A 20,406-nucleotide genomic window follows, 5' to 3' on the forward strand; every position below is an offset into this window, starting at 1 on the left:
GGATATGAAGGTATGTTTGGATGTGTATATTAGTAGAAAGAAAGATCATCGAGAGGAAATTAATATATAATACGAATACAAATATATTTGGTTCATTATTAATATTAGTTTAATTATTATTATTATTATTATTAAATGGCCGTTTACTGTATTTTATAGTTGGAAATAAACAACAATTTATTCATCTATTCACAAATCCATGTATTTGAGAAGCGCACTGAAAGTACAAATTCAGTACAAGAATAAACGAGAGTCGAATTAAAAGCAAGAACGTTATTTGTTAGTAATGTTACATGTAATTAAAAAAAAGTTGTAAATAATTTCGCAGTTATATAAGCAATGCAAATTCAAATTTGTTTTATTTCCCTGCCTAATGCTTGCATTAATAAATAATCTTCATTGATGGGGCCAAAATGTCATTCATACTTTTCTGAGGACGGTCCAGTTGTTTTTCTATATGCAGTCAAATTGTGCTACTCCATCTTGTCCATGTTGACATCTAGTGGACAGCAGAGGAATAACTTCGTTTTATTCTGCCTTGATTTTCTTTCCCGCGAAAACATAGGGCGATACCAAACAGTTGATGGGGTTCGTTTATATCACTCATCCTATAATTGTCAGTCTGGCATTAAGGACGTTTGGAAAAAAGTTTATTGTAATGGTAAACATACGTAATAGAAATTTAATTGCGTAATCTAAGAAACAACGAGTTATATGCGATTTAAGCGCAAACGTGTCTCAGTTCTCCCCCTCTCGACTGATAATGAGGAGCGTATCGTTGGTTGGTTAAAATTTCCCCGCGAAACTTACGTCACAGACAGTTTCGCGCCACCGTTCACATCAGAAGGGTAACAGTGCGAACGGTAAGCGTTATATTTCTTTATAAATTCATTGTGTTTGAAAAGAAATGTAATCACGACAGCTTAAAAACATATCATGATCAACTGGACCCTAACATAACGCGTTGTAGTTGAAAGTAATAGTTTTCTGTATTCTAGTTAAAAGACTATGCTATGTCATTGTTGTGGCTGATGCAGCGTGCTACTAGCGTCTTGCTGTTCCAGTAAAAATATATCAACTCATAGAGTTACTGTACTCCCTTAAACCTTCATTATACAACTTTTTCTTTTTTTAATGTTCTTACAAAATAGATGTGCTAGGTAGATTTACCTATTTAGTTTAAAGATGAAGAAGTTTTGCTATGTGGACAGACAGTTATTGTAGTCGCAGGGCATCTCACAAGCATTCAACCTATTTTCATAAACTTTTATTTTTGCTTCATGTTGTGTTTAGCTAGATATGATTACCTTAAAGTGTTTTGTGCTGATTTGGCGTTTTGCTGTGTTGCGATGAAGACTTCTGGGAAAAAAAATTAGGCCTGCTGTCATAATATAACAATTATAATATTTTAAATACAACAGTTGATTTATACTATTTGCATAACATTAATGATTTTAGGACAACTTCAGTCTTAAATCATTAACATAAGGATAAATGAGGTATTAAGTTTCATATATGCTGAAATAGTTTGTCTATGAAACGAACCTGCAACTATTTAAATTGAATATTAGTGCACATTAAAAATGTAAGTTCACCAGTTCACTGATTTGAGATTTAATATTTCAGTTTTGAGTCGAGATGTCGTCTTCACCATCGTCCCAGAGCCTTAAGAGAGACCCCCCGACCCGTGAGTTACACTGACTTTGATTGCATACTTTTTTTTTTTCTCTTTGTCAGGTTTGTTTTTGGCAGTAGCTGCATGTTAATGGTGTTTGTGTGTGTGTTTGCAGCTGCTAGCGAGGACCCTCTGTCTCCTCCATCACAGCGGTCGAGGGCTCATGACACGTCCACAGAGCTTCAGCCCATGCCCACGTCTCCAGCCATGGACGTGTCTCTGTTCTCCAGCCCTGTGGCCCCACGCTCTGGTGCGACTCATATTCAACATCTTTCATGGACCAAATCAGATTATGAAGCTAATTTGAATTAGGGAAACATCAGGATGTGTTTTATCCAGTCTTGCAGAGCGAGATTGACGTGAGTTCTCCGCTGATGTACGGCACTCCCAGCTCCAGGGTGGAAGGGACGCCCCGTAGCGGCATACGCGGGACCCCGGCGCGTCAGCGGGCCGACCTGGGATCTGTCCGGAAAGCTCCACAGGTCGACATGCATTCAGAACCGGTGAGTGAAATTAGCTATTTCATTTTGAAAAAAACTGTTTAATTTTTGCATTTTGGTTTACTGGTTGTTTTTAATTAAACTGATGTATTATATTTACTAAGTGCTTTATTTACATAATGTGTCTACTGTGTACATTTATGTTATATTTATACACGTACAGTATATTTTTTTGAAAACTTTAACATTAACGTATATTTATATTAATGTAAAATATAAATGTGATTATCCTTGAATAAACGCATGTGTGTTTTTAAATATATTCTATGCACACACACACACTACACATGTAAACAAAGACGCAATTTGTTTGTTTGACAGCACTACATTTAACACATCATGATCAGTTCCGTCTAATTGTTAATATTTTACTCTGTTGTGAGTATGGACTTATTTTTGTGGTTTCTTCATGAGCGCCAGGCATGTGATCAGCTAAGGGCAAAATTATAATGGAATATAATTATAAAATTCAAAATAATTCAACTCAATATCAAACAAATCATGAAGTAATATATAATTACACTATTGTACTGGGTCATACTTCTGGTCAGGAAATACGGAAATCCATATTATCGTTAGCTTTAATTGAAGTGACTTAATCAAAGTAAATCTAAAAAAAAAATATAAATGACCTAAGTGATTTAAGCAAAATCAGAAATAAGTTGAAGCACTAAATTTATTAGCTGTAAAAAATAAAACTGAAATTAAACCTGTATGATTGTTTAAAAGCTACAAAAACTAAATTATTAAAAATTAAACTTAATGAATGCTGAAAATATTAAAATAAAAGCCATTTCATATAAATTGAAAATAAACTAAAATGTAAATAAATTGTACATAATATAAAAAAAAAAAAAATCAAAAACATAAAATGACAACAAAAAAAAATTATAAAATGAAAACTGGAAATTTAAGCTAATACACTATATATTAATAACATTGTAGAATTTGTACATTATTAAATGAATAAATATTACATTAGTTATTAATAATAGAAATGAATAAATAAATACAATATTTTCTCTTCCAGCCGTCTGGAGACGCAGTGGCCGGCAGCGAGCAGGGTGCAGGACAGAGGCTGGTGATCTGGGGGACTGATGTCAATGTGGGAACCTGCAAGGAGAAGTTTCAGGTGTGAATACAGTCTGTGTAACTACACTCATCCACAGCTGACTGCCAGAAAGCTTATCTTCCATGACAAAATGATCATTGGTTGAAAATCTGTGTTTTGTTGTTGCAGCGTTTCCTGCAGCAGTTCACAGACCCCAACTCCAGAGAGGAGGAGAACCAGGGGCTGGATCTGAACGAGCCTCTTTATATGCAGAAACTGGATGAGGTGAGGAGTGCAGAACTGACTAGAAAGACATAAACAATGATTGCACAAGTTTAGTCATGCAGGATCCTTAATATCCAGTTCTTGTGTAATAATATTGCTGCTTTGTGTGTGTGTGTGTTTCAGATCAGTGTTGTTGGAGAGCCAGTGCTGAATGTGAACTGCGGTCATATTCAGATATTTGATGCTGATCTCTACCGTCAGCTGATCTGTTATCCACAGGTGAGGGGGATAAACATCGACAAGGGATTTGGGTCAACAAGTTATTTTTGTTTTTACATAATAAAAATTGCTATTCAGTACAGAATAAAAAAGATATAAAACATTTATGATGTTACAAAAATTCCAAATGCAAATAAATTCTGTTCTTTCGAACTTTCTATTCATCAAAGATTAAAAAAAAAAAAAAACATTTAAGCAGTATATAAGAATGATTTCTGAAGGATCATGTGACACTGAAGACTGGAGTACTGATGCTGAAAAATTCAGCTTTGCATCACAGAAATAAATTACATTTTAACATATATTCAAATAAAAATTGTTTATTTTAAATTGTGATAATTTCACAATTTTACTCTATTTTCTTTAAATCAAATAAATGCAGTCTCGTTGAGCTTTTTCTTTCAAAAAGATTACAAAACTTTATTGTATTGTCAATTTTACCTGTTATTGAAAGTCTTTAACTTTTCTCCTCACAGGAAGTCATCCCCACTTTCGATATGGCCGTCAACGAGCTCTTCTTCGATCGTTTCCCAGACTCCGTGTTGGAGCATCAGATTCAAGTGCGTCCCTACAGCGCCGTGAAAACCAGAAACATGCGCGCGCTCAACCCTGAAGGTGAGAGACCAGAGACCCAGTGTGTCATGATCGCACACTGTTTATTGAGGAATGTCTCACTCTCTGGTCTCTTTCAGATATTGACCAGCTCATCACTATCAGTGGGATGGTGATCCGCACCTCTCAGCTGATCCCCGAGATGCAGGAGGCGTTCTTCCGCTGTCAGGTGTGTGCGTTTAACACGCGTGTGGAGGTGGACCGCGGCCGCATCGCTGAACCTGCCGTCTGCCGTAACTGCAACACCACCCACAGCCTGGCGCTGGTGCATAACCGCTCCGCCTTCTCTGACAAACAAATGGTGGGATATTTAGATTTTTTTTTAGTTTCTTTTTAGTGTCATATTTGTTCTTTTTTAATACATTTTATACTTTATATATTTATTACTTATTTTAAATGTGCATTATATAATTTATGTAATGAAAGTTTCTTTTTTTGATTGCATTTAAGTAGTGCTTTATACCGTAACAAAAAGTTTTTTTTTTTTTTTTTTTCTCTCTATTCCTTGTCTTTTGTCCTGACAGATAAAGCTCCAGGAATCTCCAGAGGACATGCCTGCGGGTCAGACGCCACACACCACCATCGTCTATGCACACAATGATCTAGTTGACAAAGTGCAACCTGGAGACAGAATAAACATCACTGGTACGGCCTGCTGTCATTGAAGCTTTATGTGGTTTTATATAAGCGCTTATCCTGTCTGGTTCTTCCTCTTTCTTTACTTTATGAACAATGCCTGTATTGTAGCCTCCTCAAAGTTGTGGAGCAGAAATAGTTTAACAGCTAGACTTTCAGAAACATTAAATATTGGAGTGTTTTGATTTTATTATACTCAAATTCTTTTAGAGAAACTCCTAGTGGATAAGTTTACGTCAACTTAAAAATTATGTTCAGATTTCATAACATTTGTTTATTATAAATCATTTAATATTATAATATTTACTGATTATTCCTTATTTCAATTAATGTTTGTTGTTGTTTTTGTTATTATTAATAAATATTGTAGTGTTTATTTTAGATTTTTTCATGAATCATATTTATAGGTTATGAACATTATTAATATTCTAACTTTTATATATCTTTTTATTTTTTGCACAATATATTGTTAATTAATATATATTGTTGTTTAATGCTACTATTTTAGTGTCATTTTAATATTTTTCAACAGTTCCTATTGTAACATTAATAGAATAACTTATATCAGTTAAGTAATAACACAATGTTAGTATTATTCTGTTGTTTGTGATGTTACATTATGATGTTAAAATATTCTATATATTTTCATTGTTTATACATAGATTACATTTCTAATAATAGTTAAATCTTAAATAAACAGTGTCATGTGATGTGCTATAATTATAAATAAGTAGTTGCGCACATTATTGGCAGGATTATATATATGTAATACAGAATTATTTATAGCTTATTTATCTTAATTTATCAAGAGAATTTTGTATTACATTGTTTAAAAGCGTTGATGTTCATAGAAGTTCAAACTTTACTTATTTTATTTTTTATAAATGTATTCTAATATAACTGGTGTTGTTGAAAGTCTAAGCAGCGTGTCTGTTATTCTCATCAGGCATTTACAGAGCCGCCCCCATGCGTCTGAACCCCCGACAGAGCCAGGTGAAGTCTGTGTACAAGACCCACATCGACGCCATCCACTTCCGGAAGACGGATGAGAAGCGTCTTCATGGACTGGACGAGGACGGCGAGCAGAAACTCTTCACCAAAGAACGTGTCGCAGCACTCAAAGAGCTAGCGGCCAAACCGGACGTCTACGACCGCTTGTCCTCCGCGCTGGCGCCCAGCATCTATGAACACGAGGACATCAAGAAAGTGAGTTTTAACTGGCACTGCTTAAGACTGGCTCATGTTTTTCCTTAGATGCAATTCAAATGTTTCCCAGGATGTGAGTTAATAGATCTTTTTTTTTTTTTTTTTTTTTTTCAGGGCATCCTGCTGCAGTTATTTGGCGGGACCCGTAAGGACTTCACTCAGACGGGCCGTGGAAACTTCCGCGCAGAGGTCAACATCCTGCTTTGTGGCGATCCGGGCACCAGTAAATCCCAGCTGCTGCAGTACGTGTATAACCTGGTTCCTCGCGGTCAGTACACATCGGGGAAAGGATCCAGCGCTGTGGGGCTCACAGCGTACGTGATGAAGGACCCAGAAACCCGACAGCTGGTTCTGCAGACAGGAGCGCTCGTGCTCAGCGACAACGGCATCTGCTGCATCGACGAGTTCGATAAGATGAGCGACAGCACGCGGTCTGTGCTGCATGAGGTCATGGAGCAGCAAACGCTCTCGATTGCTAAGGTGAGGGTGATGTGTGAAAGATCACTGTGGCCATTGATTGTCAGGACAGGTCATTAATGCAGGTTTTGTGTGTCATAGGCTGGAATCATTTGCCAGCTTAATGCTCGGACCTCCGTCCTCGCCGCAGCCAATCCGGTGGAGTCTCAGTGGAACCCCAAGAAGACCACCATAGAAAACATCCAGCTGCCTCACACACTTCTGTCCAGGTAAGAGAGCAACATGACACTGTTTACACTTAACATACATAATGTGATGTCTTTCTGAGAGAAACAATTTACAGTTGATTGTAAAAAGTGAGTTACATAACTCTTCAGAAGTTTAGTTATTATTGGTAACTTAAACTGTTAGAAAACACTTTTGTTGCTCTAAATAAATGGTGAACACTTGCCAAGCTAGTTGCAAAAACAAAATTTCTCATGTAATTTATTCATGTAGTAAAACAAACCAATATAAAATTGGCATTACAAAAGAGAAACACAACAAAATTACTAAAACTTTACAATTAAAATAGATCTATATATATATATATATATATATATATATATATATATATATATATATATATATATATATATATATACACACACACACACACACACGTATACACAGTGCACACACTACGTAAACAAACACTTCATTTTGGATGCTATTAATTGCTATTTTGCTAATGCTATTAATTGACTAATATATTTCACTGACACTAGAGTAAAACATACCAAATGCTTAAGTTTTTGTTGAACAAAGTTAAAAAGAACCTAATTTAAATTTTATGTAAGATTATAAATATTTTACTGTCACTTTTGACCATGTAAATAAAGTTATCTAGTGTTAGCAATAAAGTCCCCACTGTATAAAGATGTATAAAAAAAATTAATACATCTAAAATTGGCAAATTGTACAAGTAACCCTAGAGACGTTTATTATAGACCGTAAATGGCATGACTTTAATGATCTCATCTGTTTTAAACATTAAAATACGTTTTAAACTGTTTTTGTTGAACATTTTCTCTATTAGTGAACTAATAAAATCTCTGGTTGTTAGGTTTGATTTGATCTTCCTGATGCTGGACCCTCAGGACGAGGCGTATGACCGGCGTCTGGCTCATCACCTCGTGTCTCTGTATTATCAGAGTGAAGAGCAGATTGAAGAGGAGCATCTGGACATGGCCATGCTGAAAGACTACATCGCTTTCGCACGTACAACTGTGCATCCCAGACTCAGTGAAGAAGCTAGTCAGGCCCTTATCGAGGTACAGAAACAATATAGATCAGTGTAGCTGTAGTACTGCAGTATGCGAGCGAATGCATGTTGACAATATCAAATGAATTGTAATTTTGACCTTTACAGGCCTATGTAGACATGCGTAAGATCGGCAGCGGCAGAGGGATGGTGTCAGCATACCCCCGTCAGCTGGAGTCTCTCATCAGACTGGCTGAAGCTCACGCTAAAGTACGTTTCTCAAGCAAAGTCGAGTCCATCGATGTGGAGGAAGCCAAGAGACTGCACAGAGAAGCCCTGAAGCAGTCCGCAACTGATCCCAGGACAGGATTCGTGGATATCTCCATCCTCACCACGGGTACGGCTTACAGTACTACAAAAAGCTTATCATGATCTATTTTTGTGTACTGTGTATATTTATTATGTGTATATATACAATATATATTTTATTACATGTAAATGCATGTACTATATAAAACACAACATTTTTATTTAACTTATAAGTAAAATATAAGTTTTATTTTGGATGCGATAAATCGTTTGACAGCACTAGTTCAGAGATGCAGTAATAAACTGTTAGTACTGGTCAGGTCCAGTTACACGGTCTTGTTTAGAACTCGAAAGAAAAGTATTAATATTATATTCTTACATTATTAAGAGTACTAATAAATGATGAATCAATAATAATGAATAATGTAATTATGTACAATTGTGAAATGTTATGCTACTCTTCGTTTTAAAAATTACTTCATAATTAAATTAGATTTATAAATAATTGAGGGCTGTTCCTCAAATTTAGATTATTTATTTATAAATTATATATATGAGAGATTATTAGCTACAGTTTTAATTTGAAAATTATTTCATAATCTGTGCTATTTTTCAAAATTTTTTATATATTTAAGAATGTATTCTATTAAATTAATTAGTAATTTAATTGTATAAAATACTATTATTTGTCACACTTATATTAGATTTGTATAATCTGTGCTGATCCTCCGTTTATCATATCAGTTTAGCATATCAATTATCCTTAACTAGTACCTATTAATGTCTGCAGATTTAATGTCATGGTTTTAATTGGCTGTTTCTGTGAAGATATGAATGCATCTGCAGACCACTGCTATGTCTCAGAAGAATTTATATAAAATTGTAAATTTAAAACAAGTTCTAAATCAGTTTAAAGTAAATGAACTGTTTTTATTATTAGTTTCCCATCTTATCCCTTTATTATGACTTAACTAGTACCTGTGGATGTTGTATGCAAATTAAAGGGAGTCTGATGGTTTTGATTGGTTGTTTCTGGACAGGGATGAGTGCTACAGCACGCAAGCGTAAGGAGGAAGTGGCTCAGGCTCTGAAGAAACTCATCCAATCAAAGGGTAAAACCCCAGCTATGAAGTACCAGCAGCTGTTTGATGATCTCCGTGGCCAGTCAGAAGCGGTAATTTTCCTTGCGATTATTTGAATAATGCATAGGCACTCTAACTATACATGTTATGATTTTATATAAACTGCAAGCCTGAAACTTAAACATTTTCCTCCTGTTTCAGGCCATCACGAAGGACATGTTCGAAGAGGCCCTCAGAGCACTTGCTGATGAAGATTATTTGACCGTCACAGGAAAGACCGTTCGTCTTCTGTGAACGCTCACTGTGCACAACTGCTGCTTTCTCCCTCTTATTACTTGCTTTATCCTATCCTCTGTTTCTTTAGAGCGAATATTGTTAATAGTGATATGTATGGACAATTTCTGGTTGCAATAAATGAATTTTGTTGTTCAAGAGACGACTTTGGTAGTTAATAGCTGTTATTTACATGATCAGATGTGAAAAGCATCTATTCACTGACCCGAATCAATAACATGGTGCTGGTTAAAACCTCAGAGATTCACTTACTAAAACACTAAAAACTAAAACACTTGATGACAATGAATTAACAAACACAAACTAGAGCTTATGATTTATTATAAATAGAATAATTAAACAATGGAAACTGAATAGTAGAGAACAGGAAACAGATTTTTTTTTTTTTTATACAATGTCATTTTAGAAAAAAATTTAATTAATTGTTTATGCTCTCTGATGTCTGTTTTCTCACTTAAAAGTCCATAATTGAAGGACAATGTCATAAATGCCCTGTTTTTATGTATATTACAGAGGGCTGAAAAGGAGAAATTGAGGACAAAGGTATAAAGTGACTACTTAAAACAATAATTCAACTGCATCACCTGAAAACATGACAACATCTTCAAGGTGTACGAGTGGAAAAAAAGTTATTTATTATATAATAATAATTTTGCAGTGGAGCCACGCCCCTCTCTCGCTTCATGACCGACATTAGTCACGTGACTCGTCAACGTCACGCCTTCGTACGCTTTTGGATTCGGGCAGAAGACGATGGCGGCCTCCTCAGGTTTGTCTCGCAATCTCCTCAATCTTCGCGGTCCTTCTCGGCCGTAATTTAATTCTAGAATCGCTGAGCCCGTGCCTCACGACCCAATATAGATTATCTGAGAGGTCTACCGTTATCAAGCTCCTTAATTTACTTCACCTCACAGATCTGTGTGCAGTTTGAACGTGTGTGTTAGCATCGTGCTAACGGCCCTCAGATAGCCCTTTAGTTTAAAAATAACATCAAATTTATTTTTTATCATCAGCTAATCAACGTTATAGACACACTTCAGATATAATCAAGCACTCGTATAGAACTAAGGCATAGATTAAATGCAGTATATTGCAGCTGGGCGGGTGTTTCGGTGCAAATGTGAGGCGAGGCGGAGCATTGACGCGCGTGTTTCTGCTGGATCCGTCCAGAGTCATGAATAACGGGCCTTTAACTGCTGTTTGTCTCTCATAAAAGCACCCGAGCAGGCTGTTAATCCCTCATATAGTAATTCTAAACTATTTAAATATAATAAGTCTTTGGAGAAGTGCGTTGTGATTGTGGAATATAGATATATAGGTTAATAACAACACTCGTTTAAGTGTAAAGCCATTTCATAACAGAATACACGAGGTTTAGAGTTTAAGTGGAGTTGGTTTATACATATACACTAAAGGAGAATTTTAAACCCCTCTGAAGCTTTTACAACTTCAAATTGTTTAATTAATGATTTAATGCAAATTACAGCAGTGCGAAGTCATGTAGAAAATGTTAAGATCAAATAACATTTTAGAGTTTATAAACTACATATGTAAAGAACAGCTCATCTTGTTGTGTTTCTAACATGTCAAAACTCACAGATCATTACATCTGCACAGGCTGATTTGGACATTTGCTTATCTAGAATCAGATATATGAAATCTAGGACTGTGTGTGTTTACATATTATCTTGAATGTTTACATGAGGTCAGATGCATCAGCCAATATTTTATCAGAAATGTATTAAGTTGTTCAGGCTTGTGCATCTGGTGATCGTCTTAAGATTTTGAGGAAGTGAAAACACTGATAAAGCAACATGGGTGTCATTTCCTGAATCATTCACAAATGAGTGATCAGTCGGTCTTTTAGACGCTCGCCTGAACTTGAGAATCTTGTCCCTCCACTTTTTTTTAAAAATGGGATTATCTATGAAAACACGTGGTGATAATAACTTGTTTGTTGAAATGCACATATTGTTTAAATCTTGTAGGTTCCTACATTATAATTTTTGTCTTGGTTGAGTATTTAAATTAAATGTAATAATTTAAATACTCATTTAAATCGTACCTCAAATAAAAGGTTTTGCACATCCACAAAAAAGGAAACAGATGTTGGTTTCATATTAAATAAAATATCCAACTCTCATATACCACATATATGTATATATGTGTGTGTGTGTGTATATATATATATATATATATATATATATATATATATATATATATATATATACAAACTATACTGTGATCATTGTGAAATTAGACATTAGATATGAATTCCCTGAATGATGATGAACTCATGAGACCGTTTTACATAAATTGAATCATAAATACACAAGGAGAGGAAAAGTGTATATTTTAGATTTCCCGTTCATTTTGAATCAACTTTTATTCCTGTTCACTGATGTAGGCTTACGGCGTGACAAATTAAGAATATAAATTTTCCTTGAAGTCACTCAATTAATATGAACTCATAGAAACTGCATGTATAATAAATCTACAATAGTCTTAATTTTTTTTATTCTTCATTAAAAATGATTACCAACTAGCCAGCTGCTAACAAAGGTTTCCAGAAACATGGTTGTTCATGAATTGTTTTGGGATTCTTGCAGGAGTTAAAGTCCCTCGTAATTTTCGTTTGTTGGAAGAGCTGGAGGAAGGACAGAAGGGTGTCGGTGATGGGACGGTGAGCTGGGGTCTGGAGGATGACGAGGATATGACTCTCACACGGTGGACGGGCATGATCATCGGACCTGCACGAGTATGTTTGCGCCTTAATCAGTTTAATGTAGCAGTTAAGGGAGAACACTGATGACGCTGGTGGTGTAGATTTAAGATAAAGATGCATGCTATGAAAGCAGTCATGCAGCGGAAACGTCCTTCGGTGATTTATGTATTTGTTCAAGTTGGCACCTGATTCTTTATTGGTCTGGAAATATGAATCACTCAAAGGTCTTTAGGATTATTTGTGATTCGTTTCATTTGCTTAATGGGTAAACTGAACCCTGCCATGAAACCTAAGTCATATTTCACCCTCAAAATGATTGAAATTATATTTTGCATAAAGATAATGAAGCCTTTTCTATGAGCGTTTGCAGTGACAATCAAGCCCTTTCATTATGAATTACATGTTTGCAGTTTGTAATAAAACAGAATTCATTGTGTCCAGGCAGGATGTGAATGAGTTTTTTTTTTTTCACACTACAGTAAATTTTGGGTGCAAAAGAAAAAAATCTGAATTGGTAAAAATATGAAAATAATATGAATGGTCCTAAAATTCTAATGTAAATAATTAACATTTTTATTTTGAATTCAGGGTGAAAAATGACCTTCACTTTTTTTTCTTAGAGAGAATCTTCATAATAATAGTGCTGCTCTACAGGCGAAGTAAGATAATTCTACCTTTTAGTTTGTTTGTTTTTCAGGGAGCTTTTAACCTAGTGGTTTGCTAAATAGAAGTGAAGTGGTTCTTTAGCATTCAAACTATTCAGCTAGCCTGAAATTACAAGATAATTGTGTATAGATAATATTGGTGAATTTGACATGTCATCATTTAAAGAAAAAATTGCAGGGTTTTTGCAGGTCTTAATTTGCCCTTCCATAAATTAAGGCCTTAAAAGGTCTTAAATTGGAGCTGAAAGTCATAAATACATAAATTTCTAGCATTTAATTTTACATTCACGGCAAGAATAGAAATCTAAATATGTTTCAGTCGTCTTGCATTTGCTTGAGATGCAAAATATTATGAAGTCTTGTTTTCTGAGAAACTGAACAACAAAATAAACTGCGTTTATGCGTAAAACATGAACAAATATGTCGAGAGAGCACTTTAAGTTGAAGAGTCCATTGGCTGATGCTAGTTTTTGTTTTATTCAAACTCGCTTCATTTTGATCTCTTTCTCAGAAAATGACTTCTTAAGTCATATTGTTTTTTTTTTTTTTAAGAAACTAGATATTTGTAATCGTAAATACTACTGAGGAAGAATATCACATTTTTGCAGGGCCAGTAGAAGTTATGGTTATTTATTTCCATATTTTAGTTGTTGGGAACAGAGATATTCAAGCCTTACTAAAATGAATTAAAAAGTAATTGAGTTCTGTTGGAAGCTGTATTTTTAATCTTTCTTGTTTTGTGCTCCCCAGTCATTCGCATTTTGAGAATATATTGACATATTTTGTTCCCGTTTGTACATTTTCTCTACTTGGTTTTTAAAACATCTCAAATGTAGCATCATAAAACCCTGAGTTAAGTGTGATACTGTGTTTCCAGCTGTAGTCTATTACTGTGTGCTGTTATCGTATCGAATACTAAGGATGAAAACGTTGCATCAGCATCTGAAGTGTGAGATTTTTTTTTTTGTTTAAGATGTATGGGTCTGTTCTCTTGTTCCACTTGGCATTTCGGCTTTAACCTTTGTCTTTTTCCTCATTTCTCAGACTAATTACGAAAACAGAATATACAGCCTGAAAGTGGAGTGCGGACCCAAATATCCCGAAGTACCACCGAATGTTAGATTTGTAACAAAAATTAGCATGAACGGAATAAATAATTCCAATGGGATGGTAAGTTGAATCATCTATTTTGATTGTTATTTTAACAGAGTATCGTCAGCCGTGTTTGAGATCATTTAGCAGCAAACTGTTAGAAATGTGTGATGTTGCAGTTTTTCATAGCGATGCAGAACAGAGGCCCTCGAGTCACATCAGTACTGCAGAGGAGGGACGTTTTTCACTCTGCCTAAGCAGAACCAATAATGAACCTCAAACACATCTAATGAGATTCAGCTGGATACAAAATAGAAAAGGAGCCATAGTAAATTAAACCCCCTTATTACCCCACAGAGGGTTGTTATTTTGTTGAATCCTCATTTGTGTCTGTTTTTCTTAATGGTTGGTAACTTGAATCAGTCCAAGTCTTTGTGCCGTTTGCTTAGTAGAAGTATACTGGTTTAATATTAACTAAATCCTAGACATTTTACAAGCTATTTATTTGAAGGAAATAGGGGGAAATATGATAAGCTGGTTCCTAAATGTGATATCAAATTGACCTTTAGTCAAGTAAAGGTGATATGGCTAATTAATACATAAGGATGTCTGCCTTCAACTAAAATGAGAAGGAAGCTTTTGTAATATGACTTCTGAGATATATGATGCAGGGTTACACCATGTTCACACTGAAGAGTGTCACCCTGTTCAGTTTCAGATTCAGTTTCTTGTTTTTTTGTCACAAGATGAAATGACACATCTTACCCTGAACTCTACAGTAATGATTATAAAGTCCAATCACATGGCTCATATGGAAATTGAGATCTATTTGACACATTTTTATACGGCAGTCATACTGATACCACAGGACATTATTGTGGTAGTGGAATATTATTTGCGCCCACTTTGACTTCTAGTATAACCTTTTACGTTTTCTGTGCTTTTTAGTTAATTGGTATGTTTGGTCGACAAGTAAGTCTCATTGACGAGTTCCAGGATTGAGTTTAGCTGTTTCAACGGCATTTGTGGCATAATTTGATTAGCACCGAAAATAGTTTTGACTCATCCCTCAGTTGTTATGCTAAAATCACATTCGCGGTAAAACACTGCCTTTGTGAGTTGACCAAGCTAGTCTGGAAACAGAAATGTGAAACGGCTATTTTGTAGCTGGGGTGGGACTTTTGATTATGTGTTAGCAATATAATAATGAGTTTCCAACCAACAAGTATAATGTTTCAATCTTCTGGCTATACTTTCTATGTTGTGATTGATTTTGTTTCCCCCTTAAATGCTAGTTTATGTTATTGCATTGGACAAAGATTTACTGACTTCGCTCACACTGGGAATAACAACTAAATATTTTTTTTCAGCATACACTATGAGGGTTAAAACTATGTTTTTAAAGTTTACAGTCTGTATATTTTTATTGTGAGTAACTATAACCAGCATTTTGTCCCTTTGATTTTAATAACTGAGGAATGAATTGAAATTATATCACAAATGCCAATACATTTCTTTAGTAAATCCTGCATATTCTTTATTTAATTCAGTGCAGAGGGTGTTTAATTTCATGTGCGACTGTAACCGAAATCATATAACTCATTTCCACATGTCCCCTCCCTTTCTTCTTTTGTTTCAGGTGGATGCACGTAGCATACCAATTCTAGCAAAATGGCAAAACTCATATAGCATTAAAGTCGTTCTTCAAGAGCTAAGGCGTCTTATGATGTCCAAAGAGAATATGAAGCTTCCTCAACCACCGGAGGGACAGACATACAGCAATTAATTGTAAATGATTGTTACGACCCTCTGTCTTAAACCTTACACTCTTAGAAATGTCTTGTAAATCATCAGAAAAAGAAAACAAATATTGCTCACTCCACACTCGATTGGACATTTCTAATAGTTCAGCTTGAGAAACAAAGGAAGGAAACGCTTATATTATGTGGCACCATGTTCAATTCTGTTTTAAAGTTACGAGTGCACAAATCTCTCTCTTCCAGTAACATTTGCATCGACCACGAGCTTTATGATGATGAACTGAATCCAGTCAGCATAGACGCAAGAAAGAAGGCATGCTAGGTGAGGTTTATATACAGATCTGTTCATTTTAAGTTAAAGTAACGGGACACCAAAAAAATACAGATAAAATTAGGATGCATAAACAGCATGCTTTAAAAAAAAAATTGTAAGTTAATTGAACCTTTTTTGTGTGTGTGTGTGTCTGAACCCCTCACTTAAGGTTCCTAAAAGTGTGCCTGTAGTCTAGTAGTGTCGCAAAAGGGGTGGGTGCGTTTCTGAACTTTCTCTTCCGTTTCGTTTTTATTTTTAACGTCTGTATTTGACACGATCGCAGTGTTGTACACGGATGCTCTGTTCTGTTCTGAAATCAAACCGCGTGCAAGGATCTGTCGGGTGCATTAAAATATGACTCTCCAACCTGCTGTCAGACTCTGTTCGTATAAGAGTCCATCAAACGCCGCAGAAATACGCTGAGATGTTACTGTACGAATAAAACAGCAAACCCTTGCCATTCAGAGAGTGTCCGACTCACTGTTTTGCATCGTTTGAATGACACCGCCTTATTTTTACAGTGATAGATTAATTTTATACATCGATCCTACCTGTAAACGCTCACATTGATCTCATATCACTGCAGTGTAACTGAACATAAGTGTGCGTTGTGAACTGTGACATTTAAATCGCTCATTACATAAGTTTTTCGGATGCGTTTGAACATTTCCCACACTGTTGTACTGTGAAAGTGAGTTTGAGGTGGTGTGTTCAGTAGGAATCACTGATTGTGTCAATGGTAAGGATTTGCTGTACACTTGCCCTTTGCTTAACCACAGTGCTTTATGCGACGGCATGCTGTTATGTAGCTTTCATTACGCCACTGACTAGTACTTCAGTAATTATTACATTAGAACCACTGTTATAATCCTTAGGTACTCTAACGAAGTTAATCATTGAATTAAATTGTAATTCCAGTGAATGGTGGGGGTTTGTTGTGCTGTTCTTCATTTATGCTTTCGGTTGGCTATGACCTTTTTATTGAAGTCTTCATTAGCGAAAACTAATAGGCAGTTATTGTGCAAATTAATATATGTAGTGGCAGTTTTCTTATGGTCTTGACATTTTCAAAGCCACAGATGAATCACCCTGTAATGCATCTAAGAAACTTTTTTTTTTTTCTTTCTCTGCTCCCTGTTCATTTTTTTCTTTCTTTTTTTTTTAAAGACATGTAATCAAGTTAAGTTGAATTTGTGACACCGGGGCTATGTTCAGAATAATAAAACAAACTGTGGAACACACTTGGTTTTTACTCTGGTTATTTTCTACAGAGCTGCTTGGAGTATTTATGGAATTAATATATACAACAACAAAAAAGAATAGCAAAGTCAACCATACCAGATTTGGCTTTTTGTTTCAGCAGTGCCCTAATTTAACCATATTAGTATGTACTTTTAATGCTCTAATGTTCATATAATATTGAATGTTAGTATAAAGTACTTTATCTAATTGTATATTAGATGAAGTACACAGGTGTATCTTTGAGGGTTACACACCAGTGACAAGCTGTTGGTGCATTTTTTGCACATCTCTTGCAGTGTTTTTATATGTGTGTGTTTTAGTTGGCTAGTTAAACGTACATGTAGCTACATTTGGGACTTATTTGTGGTTTACTGATGTGTAATGAAAATATCTTGTTTTAATTTAACAAAATGAACCCTTTTTATTTTTTAAATGGATAGTTAACCTAAAAATAAATGTTTACTCATTTACCCTCATTTCATTCCAAACCCAAGACTTTGTTTAGCCCTAAATTAAAAAGCCTAAAAAAGTGATGATCACATCTCTTCACATTTTATATATATTTAAAATATTATTTTTATTTATTTTATTTTTTTGTGATTTATTTATAAATTGTTTTGCATTTAGATAAAAAAATATATATTTTGCATGTGCTTTGTCCAAAGCGACTTAGAACTAGGGGATAAAGCGATTCTTCTTAAAGAGGCAAACTGACACAGGAAATGCTCGTAATACCAAGTTTCAAGCATTTGTTCATGTAAGTACAAACTAGAAAGGGAAAGAATAAATGAAGAGAAAGACAAGTTTTTATTTTTTAATTTAGGATGAAATCAAATAGCGTCGCAAGAGAGATTTCTGTTGTCGTTTGAAAATAGTTGGGTTTGGCATTCCGGATAGGGGTGGGGAGATCATTCTACCAGCCAGGAATGGTGAACGAGAATGTTCTGGAAAGTTTTGTTTCACTGGGAAATGCATCACATTGCGTAAGTCCTACTGTCTCATCCTTGTGGTTTTATATCTTTAGTCCATCATTGAAAGACCTGTCTGTCACTGGAAACATTTTCTCTCATCCATTTTATATTCACTGTCTATTAAACATTGATTTTGTTTCCACTAAGGGGTCTTTTAGAGCTTTTTTAGATGCTCTGTTCTACAGATTTAGCTGGAAATGGTAGAACCTAAGGTTTTTCTTAATTTTTTACTAAAATCACGAGCCTGTCAGCATGCCACCATAGTGTTTGGACACTTAAACCACATTTAAAATTATTTAGATAAATTCCAACTGGTTCACCGAAAATGTAAAGGAAGTTCAAACAAGAAAAACTTAAAAAAGAAAGTGTTCAAAATGAGCATATTTCATTAATTTAGACACTTTCTGGCTGTAATGCAATGCCGGAGTGTTCTTTCTCTATGCTTAAATTCTCTTTCAGATGGGAATGATGTGTTTTGGGAAAGCTGCTGGTGCATTTTAATCATGCATTTTATTATTGATCTGCCTTTCAAGATCAATGAAACACATTTGTTTTCTTTGATCCTTTCCTTCATAGACCAAGGTTGAGAAAAACTGTCACACCATAACCTTGCTCAGTCCAAAACCCTCCAGGAATTGCAATGATCAAACCTGGGCATTGACTTTTGTCACAAGGAGGCGCTATATGCACAGCCATGAGGTTCATTCATCCGCATCTAACTCACATGAAGCTTCTGTGCATGCAGTGTCTTCTGTGATCACTAGAGCGCACTGCCATGACTTTGCATCTGTGGCACAGTGCTGCAGCAATGCATTATTTTTATGTTTCCAAAAAAGACATGCTTTATTGACCTTGCCAAAGGGAAAGCCGACGACAGAGCAGGAACCAGAGCAGTCGCTCTTGGCCATGTCTTTGTGTCTCAGGCCGTGTATAATTAGAGCATTCTCCTCGACACTTGTAAGCGGGTTGTCTCTGTCCAAGGGGAACTTTCATCCTGATTTAACCGCTACTGAGAGAGGAAAAGTCCCTTGTTAAAGAAAGAACCTTATGTCTGTCAGATGTTAACTGAAATGCTCTGTCATTAAGCTTGCATGGCAAGTGTGACCAAGAAGTCATGTTCCTGAATATTCATTTTCATTTGTGCAAGCAGTCTTTAAAACTAGTGCGACAAAATTGCTTTTAAATGTAAAAAAGGTAATGTTTTGGAATAATTTCAGTGGTATTTACACTATACTTTAAAGATCACCATGGTCCATGTCTAAAAACATGATATTATCATGGTACTTTTTTGTAATTTAGTGCATGGTATATGATACATAATTCATTATATTATTGCATTTCAGCAGATTGATAGTTAAAACCCATTCAAATGGTTTTTATTCAGATTTGTATTACATTTGATTTACATCTTTTCTGTGTTCAAATTAAATCCTAAAATTTAGCTTTTCATTGTGGTCTCAGACTTTGTATATATTAATATCTGAATATGCATGAGCTATACATTTTATCATTGTATAATATATAATGGTTTACTAGTTTCGTGAAACTTGTTATAAAGCATTGTTCAGTGCCAAACCAACAGCAAGAGGACTTGTACAGTATCAAAAGTTTGCTCATACTTGCTAATATGCATGACTGCTCTTTTGTGAGTGTGAGAACCTCTGGCAGATTGAAATCATGTGTGGTTTTTCTCATCTCCCCCGTCGCCTGTTCTCACTCCTGACTGATGAGATGCAATTGTAAATATCTGCTGGAGACAGTCTGATGTGTGTTTACTCAATGCTCTGCCGAGCTGCAAAAATAAACCGTGACATCAAGACTGTGACGTCACAATGTGATCAATGATGCTGCAGGAGCGGTGCTTATATAAGATCAATAAAGCAGTGCAGTTTAAAGCTGGTAGCATTGTTCAAATTGATGGATTATAAAAAATGAAAAAATGTGTTTGTTTAGTTTGGAACAGAACAATGCTTGTAATAACTTTGTCAGAAAACACACTATTAAGTAATGGGCAAAATATTTTAGATACACCGTGTACATCATTAATAGGCATGGTGATATTCTGATGATGTGTTTTTCCAAGCACATTTTACCAAACACCCAATTCTA

General features: G+C 35.2%; 2 protein-coding genes across 3 annotated transcripts; both read left to right on the forward strand.

Annotated features, from left to right (window-relative positions):
• The first annotated feature begins 765 nt into the window (after positions 1-765).
• On the forward strand, positions 766-9,671 carry LOC128012878 (DNA replication licensing factor mcm4-A). 2 transcript variants are annotated; one of them, XM_052595450.1, is made up of 17 exons: positions 766-863; positions 1,627-1,687; positions 1,791-1,925; positions 2,015-2,178; positions 3,206-3,307; positions 3,416-3,511; positions 3,635-3,730; positions 4,207-4,345; positions 4,423-4,643; positions 4,867-4,987; positions 5,925-6,184; positions 6,299-6,664; positions 6,743-6,870; positions 7,707-7,914; positions 8,013-8,241; positions 9,194-9,327; positions 9,437-9,671. In XM_052595450.1, the coding sequence occupies exons 2-17, from the start codon at positions 1,639-1,641 to the stop codon at positions 9,527-9,529; spliced, it is 2,541 nt and encodes an 846-aa protein (XP_052451410.1). In that variant the 5' UTR covers positions 766-863; positions 1,627-1,638; the 3' UTR covers positions 9,530-9,671. The 2 variants fall into 2 exon arrangements, with proteins under 2 accessions (XP_052451410.1, XP_052451411.1); XM_052595451.1 differs by lacking the exon at positions 766-863 and adding an exon at positions 952-976.
• A 533-nt stretch (positions 9,672-10,204) lies between these two features.
• Positions 10,205-17,325, forward strand: LOC128013322 (ubiquitin-conjugating enzyme E2 variant 2-like). Its single transcript, XM_052596231.1, has 4 exons — positions 10,205-10,298; positions 12,139-12,287; positions 13,964-14,089; positions 15,651-17,325. Exons 1-4 carry the CDS (start codon positions 10,283-10,285, stop codon positions 15,795-15,797), a joined length of 438 nt encoding a protein of 145 aa, XP_052452191.1. The 5' UTR covers positions 10,205-10,282; the 3' UTR covers positions 15,798-17,325.
• The last annotated feature ends 3,081 nt before the right edge of the window (positions 17,326-20,406 follow it).

This window comes from Carassius gibelio, chromosome B24 (genome assembly GCF_023724105.1).
Source record: "Carassius gibelio isolate Cgi1373 ecotype wild population from Czech Republic chromosome B24, carGib1.2-hapl.c, whole genome shotgun sequence".
NCBI classification, from domain to species: Eukaryota; Metazoa; Chordata; class Actinopteri; order Cypriniformes; family Cyprinidae; genus Carassius; species Carassius gibelio.

Bases quoted from the DNA above. Each gene is read 5' to 3' on its own strand.
- LOC128012878 (XM_052595450.1), top strand. From the start codon at position 1,639: ATGTCGTCTTCACCATCGTCCCAGAGCCTTAAGAGAGACCCCCCGACC. The intron at 1,688-1,790 runs GTGAGTTACACT...GTGTGTTTGCAG, and splicing joins TAAGAGAGACCCCCCGACCC to CTGCTAGCGAGGACCCTCTG. The intron at 2,179-3,205 runs GTGAGTGAAATT...TTTCTCTTCCAG, and splicing joins TCGACATGCATTCAGAACCG to CCGTCTGGAGACGCAGTGGC.
- LOC128013322 (XM_052596231.1), top strand. The intron at 12,288-13,963 runs GTATGTTTGCGC...CTCATTTCTCAG, and splicing joins TGATCATCGGACCTGCACGA to ACTAATTACGAAAACAGAAT. The intron at 14,090-15,650 runs GTAAGTTGAATC...CTTTTGTTTCAG, and splicing joins TAAATAATTCCAATGGGATG to GTGGATGCACGTAGCATACC.